Source organism: Euprymna scolopes, chromosome 40, assembly GCF_053919585.1.
Source record: "Euprymna scolopes isolate OS-2025 chromosome 40, ASM5391958v1, whole genome shotgun sequence".
Classification (NCBI taxonomy): domain Eukaryota; kingdom Metazoa; phylum Mollusca; class Cephalopoda; order Sepiida; family Sepiolidae; genus Euprymna; species Euprymna scolopes.
The window spans coordinates 17,449,301-17,469,503 of NC_136521.1; the positions used below are offsets into that span (position 1 = coordinate 17,449,301).

Consider the following 20,203-nt stretch of genomic DNA (forward strand, 5'->3'; position numbering starts at 1 on the left):
ATGCCTAACTACACTCTTTACTACTTCAATGGCCGCGGCCGTGCCGAGATCCTTCGTATGATGTTTGCCGCTGCCGGCGTCAAATACATGGACAAGAGATTCGAGTTCAACGAATGGGACAAATACAGGAACGGTAAAGACTTTAGTTGTCTTCTTCTAATAATTGCATGTGTGTTAGTATGCCACGTTCAGCCTCTAAAAGGTCTCTAGTGAAGCAAAGATTGTACAATCTTAAACCGCATATCTTTTTAAGAGGTATTGCTAGAGTTGGCAAGAAGTCCGGAACTACTTTATTTATAGCCAGAATAAATAAGTATCATGCCAGAAGGAATAATAATGTTCTCTTCCTTAATTGGGCATTTTATGCAACGTTTATTTTCTAAATATACGAGTCAGTTTACGTGAAACATTTCTATCGAATGGAAAGTCCCTTATCAAACTGCTACATTACCTACTGCTTATGCTTGGTGCAGTGGAACTTTACTAGTCATAGAGCTCGCTAAACAACAGCTGTGCGTACAAATCTGCTTTGGAATCTATCTATCTAGACCAATTGCAGTTGTGCGTTTTCCATAACTATAAGCTTATTTCATTCAATTTAATCGATTTTTATATTTAGTCCGGCTCAATATTTTCTCTTAAGCGAAATCGGTGGAATGTTTGCTCTCACATTGAAATGTACTACAACTGCTGCCAACATACACCGTGAGAAAATGTTTTTGATATAGTGCATACTTCAGTAGCGCCGCTATTATTTCATATGTCCATCTTGCTATTATACGAAGGTCATTTCAAAAGTAAAGTCTTCTTTTTTTTAACTCAAAAAGTTGAAAAGCTACAAAGATGGGAGTGATATCATTAAAACGAGCCACCTTTTATGCTCCATAATTTACTATTCTACATAATCACCATAATTCTCAATGCACTTTTAGCGGCGATAAATGATGACTTCTCATGGGCGCCCGAAGCACGCTTTATCATACGATGGCCATTCCAAAAATAAAGCTGCTTATATTTTTTTTAACTCAAACAACTGAAGAGGTACGAAAATAGGAATAATACCATTAAAACAAGCGACCATTTTGTGCTCCAGAATTCATATTTCCACATAGTCACCACGATTCTCAATATACTTTCGCTGGGAATTTAATGACGTATCTGTACTTCTGACACACATCCATGATAGGGGTTGAGTTTTTGTTTTAGAGTCTCACGCCGTCAATTTCTGCAACAGACGGATTAAACTTTCAGGTCATGAATGCATTAATTCAGTCACCAAAGCAATCTGCAATCCCCTGTGGTCCATTCTGGTGGAATAAAAAAATAGGAGGCATTACTTTTAGAACGGTTCGCGTATGTTATCCTGATCTTCTATTACATAAACTTATTTTATTCTTTCTCCCAATAATTTGTTTGATATTTTACTATTGTAGCGGTCCTGGATATGACCTTAAACTATATCCAGTGGTGAGGCCCCAGCTTGTGGGCTTTGGGGAGTGTGGAGCCACCCTTTAATTACCATTTCTCACAGGTCCACTCTGACCCGGAGTGGTAGTACCTGTTAGGGTCCCAACTATGGGTTAAATAGAAACCGACTTGAAAACAACAAATATATTCTATTCAAAAAATTTTCTTCAAAATCTTTGGATTCGGCATTAAATAACCTGAAAAGGGTTGATATGCCGTAAAACAAAAACAACCAACCAACTATTGTAGCAGATGAACAGATTGTTTTATCGAATGCTTTGAACGATCTGGCCATTCTAAAGCAATGCTATCTTTCACAAATGCAAACAATGTGGGCAACAGCGTTTTCCGCGTGCCTTTCATTTGATATAAAGCAATTTGTTATACTTCCATTAATACTTTAATAAACGCATTTGTATTTTTCTATGATTCAGTAATTAACCGCTAAGACGTGGGAGCTTTTAATAGCCTTACTTTATTTTAGAGAAGGAGATTTCATTTTGAAATGAAACTTTGTTTGCTGAAGAAATTATTTGCTGTAAACGATATCTTTAAATATTTAAAAAAAAAAAAAAAAGCTGTATTCACAATGCCACTAAGATTTAAGGAGCTACTGTGAATTAGACACCAGAGGTATAGAAGCGTTCTATGTGGGGAGTTCTGCAACGAAATAATTGTTCACATTACATTTAAATTTCTTAATTTTGGCTCAATTCGCGAAACAAGAAGCAAAGAGGATGTTGTAATATTTTTTTTAGATATAATGGGGTATTTATTTAAATGCTGCCCACATCAGCATTATTTGGCACAAGGCCTGGAAAGTGGGAACCCCGCAGGCTCCCCTAAAGGAGGGGCACTCCTGCAATTTTAAAAATTGCCTGAGTTACACTGTCGGCATCCGAAGCCGCTAGGAGACACATCCCATCATAAAAGGTTTATAATAGGGTAGATATTTATTTGCTGCCCACATCAGCAAAATGTGGCACAAGGCCGGAAAGTGGGAACCCCGCAGGCTCCCCTAAAGAAGGGGCACTCCTGCAATTTTAAAAATTGCCTGAGTAACCCCGTCGGCATTCCCCGGTCGGGGCGCCTCAGGCAGCAAGCAATAAACTTGCCCCACCGGAAAGCCCGGTGGCAAGGCCTGGGCGGTGTACCTCAGTCCAACAGGTGCTGGGCCGGTCTCCGGCCCCTCACCCGTTGGGCTGAGTGTCACGTGACGAATCCTTGACTGGTACTACCCTGTCTCCATGCAGCCGAAGCCGCTAGGAGACATCCCATCACAACAGAGTGATAATGGGGTATATATTTAATTGCCGCCCACATCGGCAATATTTGGCACAAGGCCTGGAAAGTGGGATACCCGCAGGCTCCCCTAAAGGAGGGGCACTCCTGCAATTTTAAAAATTGCCTGAGTAACCCCGTCGGCATTCCCCGGTCGGGGCGCCTCAGGCAGCAAGCAATAAACTTGCCCCACCGGAAAGCCCGGTGGCAAGGCCTGGGAGGGTGGACCTCCTAGGTATTACCCAGGCGGTGTACCTCAGTCCAACAGGTGCTGTGCCGGTTCCCGGCCCCTCACCTTTTGGGCTGAGTGTCAAGTGACGAATCCTTGACCTGTACTACCCTGTCTCCCTGCAGCCGAAGCCGCTAGGAGACACATCCCATCATCTCAAAAGAGTGAATGGGGTATGATGCCGCACAGTCAGGAGATTCTATTTATAAATGATGCTGCTAGGAACTGACGAATCGAATTAATTCACGTTCTGCTACCAACCAATCATAAACCAGAATTGCTCCATAAAAATTAAACCTTTTCTGTAGCAACTTCGCATATGTTTTCTTCGTGTCAACACGGGAAGAATCTTTTGTTCTGTTGCTTCTAACTCCAGAACCAGTCACCTCCGGGACCTGTGTAGAACATCTAACCATCGGAAACTGTTCAGAAACTAAACATGGCTTACAACTCAAGAGAGTACATCTTAAATTGGAGGAAAGAATCTATTAGGATAGAGAACTTCTGAGGAGAGCGGTGATGTTGCTGTTTGTCGTCGATATATACATTAAGTTTGCATAATGGCATCATGTTTGTCCTAGCACAATATTTTCTAGTAAAATTGAATCTAATGGTTTAATATTTATCTTTGTTACATATAATTTTATACATATTTGATTTTATATTTTATATATGACTTGTATAGCAATGTATAGCAATTATTTAATATATCTATGTCCAGTGTCACAAAAAACATCATCATTGCAAACATTAATTTATGAGTAACGAATTACGTCCCTTTATAGTCGCTCTTTATCAGTTAAAAGTCATTAAAACAATCTGCTCGCCAAAAATTTTCAATCAAAAAATAAGGACATGGCTGTCTGTTTACAGTTTCAGAATAGAAAAAATCGGCAAAGTATACATTTTCAAAAATAGAGATAGAAGGAATAGATAGATAGATAGATAGATAGATAGATAGATAGATAGATAGTCTTTGTGGATTTAGGCAGCATGTTTTCATTTAAATACACGTTATAATATAGCACCTAGCGTTTCGTTTAATTATTTTTTTAATTCATTTCTACCTTTCGTCTTGCCTGTTAAATTGTCGTATATTGGATCGGTTGGTGTCATTTTGTTCCGTTTTTGAGAGGTCAATTTTTATTATATTTCCTTTTAAAATTAAAAAAAAAAACAATGTGTAAATGCATTAACATCTATTTTTTTATAATTTATATAAAAATATTCAGAAAATAAACAAAGAGTTGTGTGTTGAATTTTCATTGAAAAAATCTAAATATATATTTTTTTTTTATCAATTCAATGGAATATTTTTAAAACACATTATAACATTATAAATAAAATGAATAAAATATAAAATAAAACAAATAATGGCAAATTTAGAACATTTTTTAGCAAATTCTTTTTTTACCTTTTAAAGCTAAACTTTAAAAGGTAAAAAAAAGAATTTGCTAAAAAAATGTTCTAAATTCGCCATTATTTGTTTTATTTTATATTTTATTTATAATGTTATAATGTGTTTTAAAAATATTCCATTACCGTGGAATTCCCACGGGTTCTGCTTAGTAATAGATTAATTAAATATCCGCATTGATTCAAACTCTAAATCATTTCCTTTATTTTCAGATATGCCTTGTATGCGTGTTCCCGTCTTGGAGATGGACGGTGGCAACAAAATGCCAGAAACCATGGCCATTGCCAGGTATTTGGCCCGCGAACACAGTAAGTATTTTTATAGGAAATCAGCTATTCGACGTTACTCGATACTTTTTTTTTATTTTGTAAGATATTTTTACTATGGCAATTTTTGCTAACATTTTAAAGTAGTATTTGAAGGTTGATGTTGGTATTATGTTAGTGTTCAGCGTAAATTGAGATGCTCTAATATTATTGTAGCTCTTTTGTTAAAACTGCAAAAGCATTTATCTAAGCTAGCAGGAAAGCCCGGCGTAAAAATACGCTTATATATGATATTTTACTTCATGTAGATTTCGTATATATTATTATAAAGTCAATTTTTATCGATTATTATAAAGTTGTGATTTAAAAAATCAAAAATATATCCACATGACATGTGGGCATCAGCTTTAATCGAAACTGAAACCAAAACTTATGAAGTATATATATATATATATATATATATATATATATATATATATATAACTTGAGTTCCTTCAGTTATAATCGAAACCGAAACCAAAACTCATAAAGATTTTTTGGTAAAATTATTTATTAAAAAATAGATGACTTGAGTGCCATCAGCTATAATCGAAAACGAAACCAAAACTTATGAAGAATTGTTGCTATAATCATTTTTTACAAGAAATGGAAGGTCATCTATAATATAAATTTCATCTGTCTGTTTAAATGTGTGTATGTATGTATTAGTGGTGAGACAATTCCAAAATTTTTACCGATTCCGATCCAATTACCGATTCGGTTCTAAATTTTCGATTCCGGTTCGATCCTTGATTCCGATTCCGATTCTTTTACTTTTATAAATATTTAATTAGAGACTTTCTTTTTCTTTTCTTTTTTTTTTTTTATAAATTTCAAATTATTACATAAACCCCCGGGTAATTTCTGGGTATGTTTTTTCTGAAATGTTTTCCTTGTAATGTATCGCAAATTGAAAGACGATAAAAAGTTTATTTTGAGTTTAAACAAAGCCAAATTGTATCAGTTCATCGTTAGTGTACAACATGCTATTTGAAAGTTTTCATAAACAGTTGAAAATAGTCGACGATTGGTAGGTAAAATGAGAAAACCATGCGAGAACAAAATATTAACAACATCCCCCACCCCATTGTTACGAACGAATTTCTAAATAATAATGTTACTATTTAGAAAACCATTTTAACATGGAGAGGGCGTGTTTCGATAACTATTATGTACCTTCCTTCTATGAGTGTTTAAATTTTATTTTAATCATATAAATTTGGTGGGTTATTAAATTGATTTGCATTGCTGTAAAAAAAACACGAGATGCAAATAATAACAATTAGTGAGATCTGTGAAAATTCCACAGACGACTCATTCCTATGTAATATATTGATGTTGGTATTCATGGCGTAAATAGAGATGAACTGATATTATTGTAACTCTTGTTAAAACTGCAAAAGTATTTATCTAAGCTAGCAAGGGCGCCCGGCATAGCCAAGTCGTTAAGTACGCTTACATATAATATTTAAATTCTTGCAGATTTCGTATATATATCGTATGTGATTTGACTGATATACCTTAGAATTAGTGGTAAAAATTACTTAACTGCTTAAAAAGTTATAATATACCGAAATGAAATCCGGTTACATTATATTTATATACACAACTGAACCCCCATTCTAAATTCTAAAATAACGTTTCAGTGTGCTCACACATAATCGCCTAAAAAAGTAGAATATCATATGTTTTAGGTATTTTAAATGTAAATGATTTTTTTTTTATGTTAATAAACTTCTCAATGTTAGCTATTCTAAAATTTTGATAAACGTGAGATTTTCATTATATATTTTCACTCGTGTCAAGACCAAACAAAATATAAGGAAACGTGAAATATTTCCAAGGATGTGGTAATCAGCCAAAACTAGCACCAGAAAAAATTCAAGCATGTTAAATCTTTGATATTAAAGTTCGAAGTTTCTAATAGGCACCATATGGCCATTTATCAAGTAAGTGCGAAAAGCTTTTTAAAATCTGCGATATCTATAAGTGAACTATATAGTATTGTGGTAAGTGAACTCTATAGTATTTACTTTGCTTACAATAAAAACTAATAAAAACAAATTAAATTATTGGGGATTTCCTCATGTCCAAAAAGGTGCCATAAAACTTTAATCATTTCAGAAGAAGCCGACGAAACCCACTCTAATGTACAGTTGGCGCCAACGAAATTTAAACTCCCCCCCCCCTCCGCCCAGAGCATTTAAAACTTGTTAATAATGATACGAACTGCCTCGTATGAGGGCACGTAGACCTTTTAGCGAATAGATGCGAAACGATTACAAAGGCAACAGGGAAGTTATAAATGACCAATAAATAAAATAAATTAAGCTCTGCACATCAATGTTCAATCTGTAAATGAGATTTATAACTCATTCTGTGACCTTCTCAGTTATATGTTGTAAAGGAACAACTTCTAATAAATAAATAAAAAGAATTTGTGCTTGTTTCATTTTTTATTTAAAAATTTTAAAGAATCGTTTTGGTATCGGAAATTAGACTATAATTTTTCCGATTCCGATACTGATTTCAATACCCCCAAAAGTTCCGATTTTTCCGATTCCCGATTCCGATTAATCGTCCCAACACTAGTACGTATGTATGTATGTATGTATGTATGTATGTATGTATGTATGTATGCCTAACATTTTCTACAAGAGGCAACGGATTTTAACGGGATCGGTATCCTTTTGAAGCACCACCCTTCGGACGACAAATATCGAAAAATTGGCTAAAAACATTAATTCCTTCACCCTAAACTGTACAGGGAGGGGTCTCTTTTTTCGCCGATATTTTCGAAAGTCATCCACACTTTTAGATTGACTAGCTTTAATTTAAACCTTCGCCACTTCCAGTTTGGTGAAAGACGTCACGTTTCTCTTTTTTTTCCACGTTCTTTTCTTCCTTCGCGGTACGGGTTCGAGCATGCCTGCCTGCCTACTACCACTTTTTTTTTTTTTTGCTCAACACACACCTCCAAACACCCGGATAACGCCGGGCACCCAGGCTAGTCTATAATATGAATCTCCCCTGTCTGTTTAAATGTACGTATGTATGTATGTATGTACACTCGTGAGCAAAAAAAAAATGGGCCAAACAAATTTTATACATTTTATTGCACTAAAAGCTATATTGAACAAAGAACAATTGAACAGGGAAACTTAAACGAGACTAATAACACAGAACAAGACATTTAAATGCTTTGTATGAAATCGCATTCCCTTTTGATTTCTTTAAAAGATCAATCCTTTTAGACATGCTCTCAACCAAAGTGGAACACTGCGAAGAGGAGATGATATTCCATTAGCTTTGCACAGCTTCCCACAGTTTGTCATTATTCGAAAATGTTCTTCCAGCCAATGTACAAGATATTATGGACTAAATATTCTCATTTGGGTTTTAATTGGTGCTTTGACCTGGCCAAAATATCACATTAATTGAAGTATCAGAAAACAATTTTCTTGTGACTTTAGCAGTGTGTGCAGGGGCATTATCATGTTGAAAAATAATGTTCTAGGATATTACCAGCTTCTGGATACTTGGTAACAGTCCTGTTTCTAATATTCGAATGTATTCCTTTGCATTGATTGACTTCTCACATCTAATAAGTTCCCCAACTCCTGCTGCAGTAAAAGTTCCACATATCATTATCCCCCCATTCCCGTGTTTAACTGTCGTTTTTATGCAACTTGGCGAAAATGTTTCTCCAGTTCTTCGATTGCACCGTTCGGGAGCATCGGGAGCATCACTAACAAGACAAAATCTTGATTCATCTAAACAGAAAACATTCCTGAACCAGTCTGTATCTTTTTGCCATAACACGAGAAAAATCTCTTTCTATCATTAATGTTCTTCTTAGATAAAAATGGCTTCTTTGCACACCTTTTAGAGGAAAATCCCATTTCTTTCATTCGTTTAGATATTGTATATCTAGAAAGAGAAATTCCAGCCCATGTTTTGAATTCTTTGCTACGGTCAACATAAGTTTTCTTTCAATCCTTCAAAACAGTTAATTTAAGCCTGTGGTTGTCCTTCAAAGTGAATGCTCTAGGGCGACCAGATCCAGATTTCCATTTTACCAAGCGTTCAACTTTGAACCTTCGACCAATTCGCTTCATTTACAGAAAGAGATGTTTTCACGTTTCCTTTTCTTAAAATATCAAAACATCTGCTTGTAAGTCATTTTGGACTGCCTTAATCCTACGATTGGGTTTTTTATATCCTTGCTATTTTTAGGATTAATTTTTCTATTTCTTATTATATGCTATGATAATAATGATCTGCAAAATATAAATTTTCAGTTAAAATTAACAAAAATTCATAGAAAAATATTGAAAAATCGGTTTCTTCCTTCTTTCACGCTTGGCCCATTTTTTTTTTTTTTTTTTTTTTTGCTCATGTATGTATGTATGTGTGTATGTGTGCCAAAGCATGACAAAGTTTGGCCGGCTTAAAAGCCACTTTCGTGCGGCTCACCACTGATCTGTCTTCGTTTCAATTTTCTAACGCTATATCGAGTAATGGCAATATTCGAGAACGAATTTGCTGCCATAATGTATGTATGTATATCTGCCTAAAACTTTCGACAGAGGCGACCAATTTTCACGAAATCGGTATAATTTTGAAGCTCCAGGTCTCGGACGACAAATATCGAAAAATTGACTAAAAACAGTAATTCCTTCGCCATCATCTGACAGTTTTCTACAAGGAGGGGTAGAGTTTTTGCGAGCCAATTTTGCAAGTCATCGCATCGGTTGGATTGACTTTGCCTAATTTTAACGTTTCGAACTTCTAGTCGCATCGTGGAGTAGCGGTAAGACATCAGATTTGCTTTCACTTTCTTTTCCGCCTTCGTGTCGCTACTACCATCCCTCCCAACACAAACCTCCAAACACCTTAGCAACGCCGAGCACCCAGACTAGTAATAATTAAACGACAGTCATTCGGAACAAAAAAGGGTTAAGCGTGATACACATAATAAATAACACACGTTATGGTATTAATTCAGATTTTATTATTACACTACTATTAACTTAGTATTATTAACTCCAACCTATTTATTATAAAACTATAAATAAAAATCATTTTATAAATTATTATGTTTGTATTAATTATAGAAATTTGAAAACCAAGATACTGTGATTATTTTTAAAATGAATAAGATCATTTAATTTTAAGGCTGAGACTTTCGACAAGTCTTAATTTAAAGCAGAACGTCACTTTGTATTTTTAATGCTGCTTTAAACTATATTTATACAATTATTGAATTTTTTTTCGTAGGGATTTCTGCTATGAATAAAAAAAGACGTTGATATACTAAAATATAATGGTATATATTTATTATCAATGGCGCAAGGGTTATGGGTTAGGGAGGACGGAAGACATGCACAGGAACATCTACATTTACTAATTAATTAATTAATGAATTAATACATATATATATACATATATATGCATATATATATATGTATATATATATGTATATATATGTATATATATATACATATATATGTATATATATACATATATATATGTATATATATATGTGTATATATATATATATGTATTAATTGATTAATTAATTAATTAATGTGAATGTCCATAGTCTTCCGTTCTCCCTAACCCATAACCCTTGCACCATTGATAATAAATATATACCATTATATTTTAGTATATATACTATAGTATATATATATATACACACACACACATATATATATATACACACACACACACATATATATATATATATATATAAACGGAAAGACATACAGAAAGAAGTGAAGAAAGAGTGATGTAGAAAAATATATGTTTATGCATATACTCTCTATTTTGTAGATCAACAGTTCAAAGTGAAAGCTCGATGATTGTTAACATATAACAACAAAGCATATATAAACATAAATGTGTGTTTATATATATATATATATATATATATATATATATATATATACTAGCATGGGTGCCCGGCGTTGCCCGGGTATTTGGAGATGTATGTTGAGCAAAAAAAAATAAAGGCGATCAAATCTTTTAAAAATTTGACTCCTATTATGACCTCTTAAACTTTATTGTTTTGGGCTCAAATCAAGTTATTAAGTTAGATCCATGTCCAAGGAACCTATATCTAAAATTTCAAGTGTTTAGACCCAAAATTGTCGAAGGAGTTTAGTAGATTTCTCAAAGGTCAAATCGCTGAACTTTGACCCCTTAATCGCCAAATTTCTGGCCGAAAACCGATCACATCGGTTTTTCCAAATCTCAGTACCGTGTATATCAAATTTTGAGTATGTGGACTTAAAATTGACAGAGTTATTGCGTATGGAAATGTACACACACAGATACACAGACAGACACACGGACAGACAGCTACACAGACACGTTCATTTCTATAGATATACTAGTATTTCAGCCCGGCGTTGCCCGGGTATTTGGAGGTGTATGTTGAGCCAAAAAGAAAAAGAAAGCGGTCAATTTTTTAAACTTTGACCCCTATTATGACCTCTTAAAATTTATTGTTTTGGGCTCAAATTAAGTTATTAAGTTAGATCCATTTCCAAGGAACCTATATCTAAAATTTCAAGTATTTAGACCAAAAATTGTCGGAGGAGTTTGGTAGTGTTCTCAAAAGTCAAATCGTTGAACTTTGACCCTTTAATCGCCAAATTTCTGGCCGAAATCCGGTCACATCGATTTTCCTAAATCTCAGTACCCTGTATATCAAATTTTGAGTCTGTAGACTTAAAATTGACAGAGTTATTGCGTATGAAAATGTACACAGACACACACATACACATGCACACACACACACACAAACAGACACTTTCACTTTTATAGATATAATAGATAGATAGGTAGATAGATAGATAGTTTTTTATGGAAATCGCTTCAGACAATGCATTAAGCCACTTGATGTAAAGTGCTAAAAAAAAAATTAAATATGCCATTGATAACTGTTGATAGATTTCGATCTTGATAACAGCAATTTTTCCTCTTTTGTCATAAACATCGCTCATGGAATGTGAGGACTAAAGGAAAAATAAGGGAAACGAGAGTTACGAGGTTGTTGAAAGTAAAGCCAATAATCACTTTCCACTGTCTTTGTACATATAGATATACTTAATATATATGGTCACTGTAATGCAGCGTATTATTGTTTATATATATATATATATATATATATATATATATATATATATATATATATATATATATGCAAATCTTATGTTTATAAATATATATATACACCAATCTTATGTTTCATCTAGATATTCATTCATCCAGAACAACGTTTAAAAATATAATAAATATTTTAATGTAAACAACGTTATATTTTTTATTCTAAAAATTCTCATTTAATCTATCCGTTAGATTTCTACCCCAAGAGCAGCATGGACATGATGAGGTGTGACTACATCAGCGATTGCTTCTATGAAATCATGCACGATTACATGAGGTACTACCACTGGAAGAATGGACGCTTCAGGGTGAGTCGTTTATTTTTATTCATATTTATTGTAGTGTTGCGTCATTAGAGATAGGGGGCAAACGCTGTTGACTGACGACATGGTAAACGATGACGAAACAAGAGTCGGTTCTGTTTTTTTTTTAGCTGCAAGCGTCATACAGACACGTGTATTGGGTGTGCTTTGATCTTACCCCTCCCCTCTTTGATAGGGAAAGTTGGGGCCGTTTTATGTGGCAGATTAATATGTATGTTTTTTTTTTCGAAATCTTGGCAAGCGATATATAATAGTAATAAACTTGTGAACAGTAAATAAGTGATGTTGTCTTTTTGCTAAAATCTTGAGGCAGATTCGCGCACGCGTTTTCCTACAAAGGAACTTGGAGTTATGCAACAACTGAGTAACTGCGTGTGGACGTCTCGTGTTAATGAGTACGTGCATCATCATATCGTATAAATTCTATTGTTGGCATTAGTTCTTCCGCTATTTTTCTTGTCATGAAAGACATCGAGGATTTCTGGAGGAATCACATGAAGGTTGCCAACATTTTAAGTGAGAGTGATTTTCGTGGAACGAACTGGATTCGAATTTGAGACTGGCAGGTCGTCAGCCCGCGTTGTTAACTACTAGACAACCGCCGCCTCATACATGATCGACTACGACGGCTGAAAACATTTGACAACCCACACAGTTGTCTTTACGTAAAAGACAACCTCATGTCTCTATAAGAAACAAGACGATTAGATAGCATCAGCCCGCCTCTTTTTGTTCCTATCGCTATGTTATATTCTAGCGTTTGTGTGTGTTTTAGCAAACATGATTCTTTCGCACAGGTGGTCGCCATTTTGTGTGTTGTGTTATCATGGATAACAAAGACGAATATCCAAAGAAATAGAAAAATAGAATAATGAAGAAATAATTGCATTTATATTATGTTTCTCTTTTATTCTGAAATAACTGAAACAATTGAAATAAACACCAATAACTCCATTATTTGCTCTGGTATTTGGTGGATATTTTGCAGCAATATATTGAGATGAACTGCATCTTCACGTTGTGTAGAATAGTAGAAGCCTCGAAAATATTGAGCGTACATTTTGACGCGAAAAGCCTAAGCAGCAAAGACAATTTTGCCTCTCTGGCACATACTTTCTATTATGACATTACTTCCGTTATACATTAACCAAATCTCTAACTTTTTTATGAAAATTTCTATATTTTTAACGTAGAATTTCTCTTTTACCACTATTTTATACATACACATCTTATATCGCTACAAAATTAACTCCTATAGTTTGCCATCGCCACGAACTTAATGGTGCTTTCTAGAAATTCTAGTTTAATTATATATAGTAGTTGTGATTATTATTATCTATAACATAAATCTCAATCGCCGGCGTGTGTGAATGTATGTTTGTATGTTTGCCAAAAACTTTCGACAGACGCGATGGATCCTGACGAGATTGGTATCGTTTTGAAGCTCGATGTCTCGAACGACAAATATCGAAAAATTGGCTAAAAACATTAATTCCTTCACCCTCCACTGAGCAGTTTTCTACAAGGAGGAGTCGGTTTTTGCGTTGACATTTCTGCAAAGTCATCGTCCCGGTTGGATTGACTATGCTTAATTTTAACGCTCATCACTTCCGGTCGCGCGATGGAGACATCGACTAAGACGTCACGTTTTTTTTTTTAACTTCTTTTCGTCCTCCACCTTACGGGTTCGAGCCTGTTTACCTACTACCACTTTTTTAACACCCCTCTCCACCCAAACTGCCTACTATTGTTTTGATTCCTTCCCCTGCTACTACCACTTTTTTACACCTCCCCCAGGGTTCCTTACTACATCATTTACACACATCCGGCCAACGCTGGGCACCCCCGCTAGTAATAAATACACGAAACGTAGCGGTATTCAACCGAGGCAGGTTTAGTCAACTTCCTCCGAAAAAGGAAATTTCTAGGGAATATCAGATTCACAAGGGACCTCCGTCGCATGTATATCCCAGCTAGAGAAGATGACGGTGTTAGTGTTTTGCAATTATGTCTGGGGAGTTTCGACGTCCTCCTACATACAGCGCCTGATATTTTCAAATCACACATCTGATACTTATCAGGCTCTACGTCACTTGACTTCGAAAATCTGATGAAAGCCGCTGTGTCAGTGTGACTATGCCGTATAAACGACCAATAAGGCAGAGGAATTTAAAATTATAAATTGTACGTAAACTAATATGAATACTTTTTTTTCCTTTTCAGTTTGGTAACAACGGAATGATGTCTTCCAACATGGGAGGTAACTCCGGAATGATGTCTCCAACCATGGGAGGTAACAGCGGTGATATGATGAACTCCAACTATGATGTAAGTTCACTTTTGTGTGGTTCGTTTAATTAAATCATTAGCATTTAAAGAACGAGCAGTTAATGTTGAATAATGAAGAGTAGTTAGGATTTTTATGCGTTTGCTATCATGCCCCATAGTGTTACTCCTGGGTGTAGCACGATGTCCTTTCTGAATGGATCATGGTACTGATATGCGCATGAAATACAGGGTAAGTCACTTATTCAATAATCAAGAGTAGTTAAGTGTTTTCTGTGTTTGGTACTGCAGTGCATAATGGTACTCCTTGTATAACGTTTTACAGTTCTAAAAACGAAGTCTTTAGTCGTGGGTATTTTCTCACGCATGAAAGACACACATATTCTTGTAATTTTATTGGGGGGGGGCGTTCTCATTCGTTTCTTCCTCTTGTCTGTCGACCCCATCGAAGTGCCAAACAAATAAAACAATTATTTGAATTCACTTCCTTTTTTTTTTCTTTTTTTTTTTTCTTTTTTTTTTTTTTTTTTTGAGAGACACTTTTATTTCCTGTCTGGGCTTTCTCTTTTACATCACCAATTTTCACAGAGTTTTCACCAGCTATCGGAAATTTGTTGTTGTCTGCTGTCGTTTCCTGCTGTTCATGCCGTCACGTCTTTCCCCCCTTCACTCTTTGCATCTTCTCCGCTGCTGCTGCTGCTGCTGCTGCTGCTGCTATCTCCGCGTGACGTCACCAGTCCTGATACCTCCTCCTCTCTCTATTTCACTGCAGCGACTACTGTCTACGAAACATCGTCGCGCATTATGCTACATTCTCTTAACTAATTAGTTAACTATTTTATTAAGGATAAATAGTTACGTCACGTATTCAATAATCTAAGACAATGACAGAATCATTAGAGAACGGCTTCCAGACCGTAGTGGAATGCAGATGTAAATGGAGCTGGTAACATTTAAAGCTACTAAGACTAATCTGCTCTCCTTAAACAATTAAAACCCTGCGAGTTCTTCACGCAAACTCCTCGGCTTACCATTCACAGGAAATATGAACTTGAACAAATACATAGAGGACATTACAAACGTTGCTGCAAAGAAGGTGGGTTCCCTCTATCATGCTAGAAAAGTATCCTGTGTCTCTACAAAGCCACCATTCGCCAACACATGGAGTATTGTTGTCACATCTGGACTGGTGCATCTACTGGTAGTTTCTCGCTCTGGACAAAATTCAAAGAATAGATCCCGCACTGTTAACCAAGCTCCAACCTCTGTCTCATCATCGCAATGTTCCATCCATGTGTCAATCTTCTAGGTTTTCAATGGAATGTGCACTTGTACCCCCCTTGATGTTCACAACTCGGTTAGCAACAAAATCACACCTCCTTAATGTAGAGAGCATTAAATGCTGGAAGGCTTTCGATTCTAATAGTTTCTTTCCTTAGACAGCTAGATTTGGACTGGCCTTCCTGTTACCTGCTTCCCTGGCTGTATTAACATGCAGACGTTTAAATGAAATGTAAACCGACATTTTGCTCATTTCTCCCAAACATGATCCCAGTTTGTTGCCGCTTACGTCTAAGTGACGATATGCTTTGGGTCTAAAATAATAAAAAAAATAATCAAAAGTAACTATTTTTTATCTGCTTAATATCAACGGATTGTAGTGGTTTGCAAGGTTTGTTGTTATAGTTGCTGTTGTTGTTTATTCACTTAATTGGCGATCTGATGACTGCATGGATCTCACAAATATCGTGCCTCAGAAGTGTTTCGCCTTCAAGATTCGTCGCAGAGATTCGTTAACTTGTGTGACTGCAGGTGTTTACATCTGACACCGTGAACAGCAAGTTTCGTTTGCATACGTAGTCGGGCAGGGTTTCGTCCAGAAGACACGACAAAATTGCACAGAAGAAACGTTGCCATTTCTACTCCATTGATTTGAGGTCCCACGCCTGGCAGGTCTTGCCAAATGCAGAGGAAGGGCAGACCATAGGACAACGGACCCTGATGTCGGTTTATATGGATTTTCATTTGTATCCTGTTAGCCAGGTAGTTCTGACGTCACCACTTTACCATAGCCTCTAACACAGAAAGGGTGGATAAAGCTTTTGGAGGTGATATGGAAGTGGTGGGGAGATGCGTTCATAAAAATAAGTGTTTTTACTTCAATATTATTATTATTATTATTATTATTATTATTACTACTACTACTATTATTATCAACTCACTAATAAATTGTGTACAGGTCAATATTATTATTAATTCACTAGTAAATTTTGTACAGGTCAATATTATTATTAACTCACTATAAATTTTGTACAGGTCAATATTAATATTAACTCATTAGTAAATTTTGTACATGTCAATAATATTATTACCTCACTAATAAACTTTGTACAGGTCAATGTAAATATTAACTCATTAGTAAATTTTGTACTGGTCAATATTATTATAAACTCACTAGTGGGTTTTGTACAGGTTTATATTATTATTAACTCACTAATAAATTATGTACAGGTCAATATTATTAACTTACTAATAAATTTTGGACAGGTCAATATTATTATAAACTCACTAAAAATTTTGTACAGGTCAATATTAATATTAACTCATTATTAAATTTTGTACATGTCAATATTATTATAAATTCACTAATAAATTTTGTACAGGTCAATAATATTATTAACTAACTAATAAATTTTGTACAGGTCAATAATATTATTAACTAACTAATAAATTTTGTACAGGTCAATATTATTAACTCACTAATAAAATTTGTACAGGTCAATGTAAATATTAACTCACTAATAAATTTTTTACAGGTCAATATAATTATAAACTCACTAATAAATTTTGTACACGTTAATATTATTATAAACTCACTAATAAATTTTGTACATGTCAATAGTATTATAAACTCACTAATAAATTTTGTACATGTCAATATTATTATAAACTCACTAATAAATTTTGTACAGGTCAATATTATTATTAACTCACTTATAAATTATGTACAAGTCAATATTATTATTAATTTACTAATAAATTTTTTACAGGTCAGTATTATAATTAATTCACTAATAAATTTGTGACAGGTCAATATTATTTTAAACTCACTAATAAACTTTGTACAGGTCAATATTATTATTAACTCACTAGTAAATTTTGTACAGGTCAATATTATTAACTCACTAATAAATTTTGTACAAAATTTGAATAATGAATATATAATGGTATTAGCATTGGAGGATTTATTGATATGAACACAAAAATGCTAAAAAGATGCTAATGTTTTCTTAATTTTTTGATGATAAGAATAAATCCACTTTTATAATTTGAATTATTAAAGTTGCCATCGTGCGACTAGATCAGGCTTTCTGAAGATACTGACTTCTTCAGCTAAAATGCACCACACATTATTGTTTTTTCCCTTTGCAAAACTGAATCATGTTCTGCAAAGCCAAAATTAAAATGAACTATTTTCCTCTATAAATCAAATCAAACACCATGCATAAATATTTGAAGATATAAAAAACTTTAAACAAAAAAAAAAGTTTAACAAAATTACTGGATTCGCCATTAAATAATCCTTTTCAGGTTATTAAATCTAGTAATTTTTGTAAAAGATGTTATGCTTCAAGTTCTTTATTTTTTTCAAATATTTATTCATAATATTTTGTTTGAGCGTTTCGTTTTACGGCATGTCAATTCTTTTCCGGTTCATATATTTTCGTAAAAGTGTTTTTATATATCCAAATATTTCTTCATGGTTTTTAGTTTGGTTGTCTTGTAGAGAAAAAATTGTAGCATTTGCTTTTTGACTTTGCTGAACATGATTTAGTTTGGCAAAGGAAAATTGCAGTATCAATTTTTGGTGTCAGAATGCCAGTAAAATCTATACAGAGTGAAATGATAAATTTGTCGCCCTAAATAAATAACACAACAACTTTATTTTAAAACTTTTATTAGAAAAAAATCAATTCAGGTAACTTGATTATGTAGTAGAGCTGACATCTATTCAATGTAGCCGCCTTCAGCCTCAATCACCGCTTCAATATGGGTCCGGAACAAGCAGTGGCAGGAGCTCAGCAAATTCTCGGCGGATGGCGGTGATCAGGCTGGCTTTGGTGTTGTGAGAGGTCATGCTGGTGATGTTCTTGACGTATGACGTATGAGAGAAGGGTACAAAGTCGTAGCACTCCTTCCGTAGCCAAGCTTGGATCTCTTTGGACTTGCCAAGTCCTGCTGCCACACCCAGGGTCTGCCAGCAGCCACCTGATTGCACCAAGGAATCACCACACTCTTCAGCACATTCAGGTACACTTTTAAGTCTACTTTGAAAATGTGAGATGGCATGATATGGCCCTCACGTGAAACCACACCAAAGGCCATAACTGTGGCCGGAAATTTTGTTGAGCTGTGCCCTCAAGCGTTGAACCGTCCAGATTTGCATTTTGAGGGTGTTGGCAATAACTTGTCATAACTTGGATTGGTAGAAAGCATGAGTTGTACAGCAGTGCAATCCGATCTCGCTCGTTGAACCTTGTGTCACATTCCGACATGATAGAAGATTCCTATCGCTCTTGGGATTTGTACACAACTGGCCAACCAGTAGATGGTCTGCAACAAAAAAAAGAAAACCGGTCTTCATCAAACGGAAATGGAATCATGTCGTCTTTTCTAGGGCGACAATTTTATTGTTTCACTTGTATATTAATAGTATATGGCTAGCGGGACCTGTGGAAATTCCACAGGGGGCCGATTCATATGTAATATATTGATGTTGACATTCTCTAGATGTTCAGCGTAAATGGAGACGCTCTGATTTTATTGTAGTTTTTTGATAACTGGTATTATTGTAGGTATTTTGTTAAAACTGCAAAAATATTTATTTAAGCTAGCAAGGACACCCGGCATAGCCATGTCGTAAAATACGATTAAATATATTTCATTTTTTAATTATTATAGAGTTAATGTTCTATCGATTTTTATATATTATAAAGTTGCGATTTCAAAAATAAAAAATATATCTATATGACTCGGGTTCATCAACTTGAATCGAAACTGAATCTCAAACTTATATATATATATATATATACATATATATATATATATATATATATATATATATATATATAACTTTAGTTCCTTCAGCTATAATCGAAACCAAAACCAAAACTTACGAAGAATTCTTGATAAAATTATTTATAAAAAAAAAAATAGATTACTAAGATTCCATCAGCTAAAATCGAAACTGAAACCAAGACTTGTGAAGGATTCTTGATAAAATTATTTTTAAAAATAGATTATTGGAATACCATTAGCTATAATTGAAACCAAAACCAAAACTTATGAGGAATTCTTGGTAAAATTATTTATAAAAAAAAAATAGATGACTTAAGTGCTATCAGCTATAATCGAAACCAAAACTTATGAAGAATTCATAATTAGTTATTACAAGAAATAAAAGTACATAACAATTAAACGACCCTGATGTAAGCGTGATACAAAAAATAACACACGCTATCGTATTAATATATTGATTACAGCTGTTCATATATTTATCTATGTCATACAATTTCAAATAAATATTCACATTTCTTATTTTGTAGAACTACCTGCAGTGGAGATACATGAACACCTTCAACAGGATCATGCCCTTCATGGAAAGGACACTGAGCATGCGTAATGGCGGCAGCAACTTCTTCATGGGAGATCAGGTATG

At 34.5% G+C, this 20,203-nt stretch overlaps 1 protein-coding gene across 1 annotated transcript in view; it reads left to right on the forward strand.

Moving 5' to 3' along the window:
* The window catches only part of LOC145265758 (S-crystallin SL20-1-like), a 21,505-nt gene continuing 1,302 nt past the window's right edge, over positions 1 to 20,203 (forward strand). Inside the window, exons 1-5 of the mRNA XM_080121810.1 lie at positions 1 to 133; positions 4,607 to 4,702; positions 12,068 to 12,183; positions 14,422 to 14,526; positions 20,091 to 20,198. Of these exons, the coding sequence (XP_079977936.1) occupies positions 1 to 133; positions 4,607 to 4,702; positions 12,068 to 12,183; positions 14,422 to 14,526; positions 20,091 to 20,198 (558 nt within the window). The remainder of the gene's footprint in view (positions 134 to 4,606; positions 4,703 to 12,067; positions 12,184 to 14,421; positions 14,527 to 20,090; positions 20,199 to 20,203) is intronic.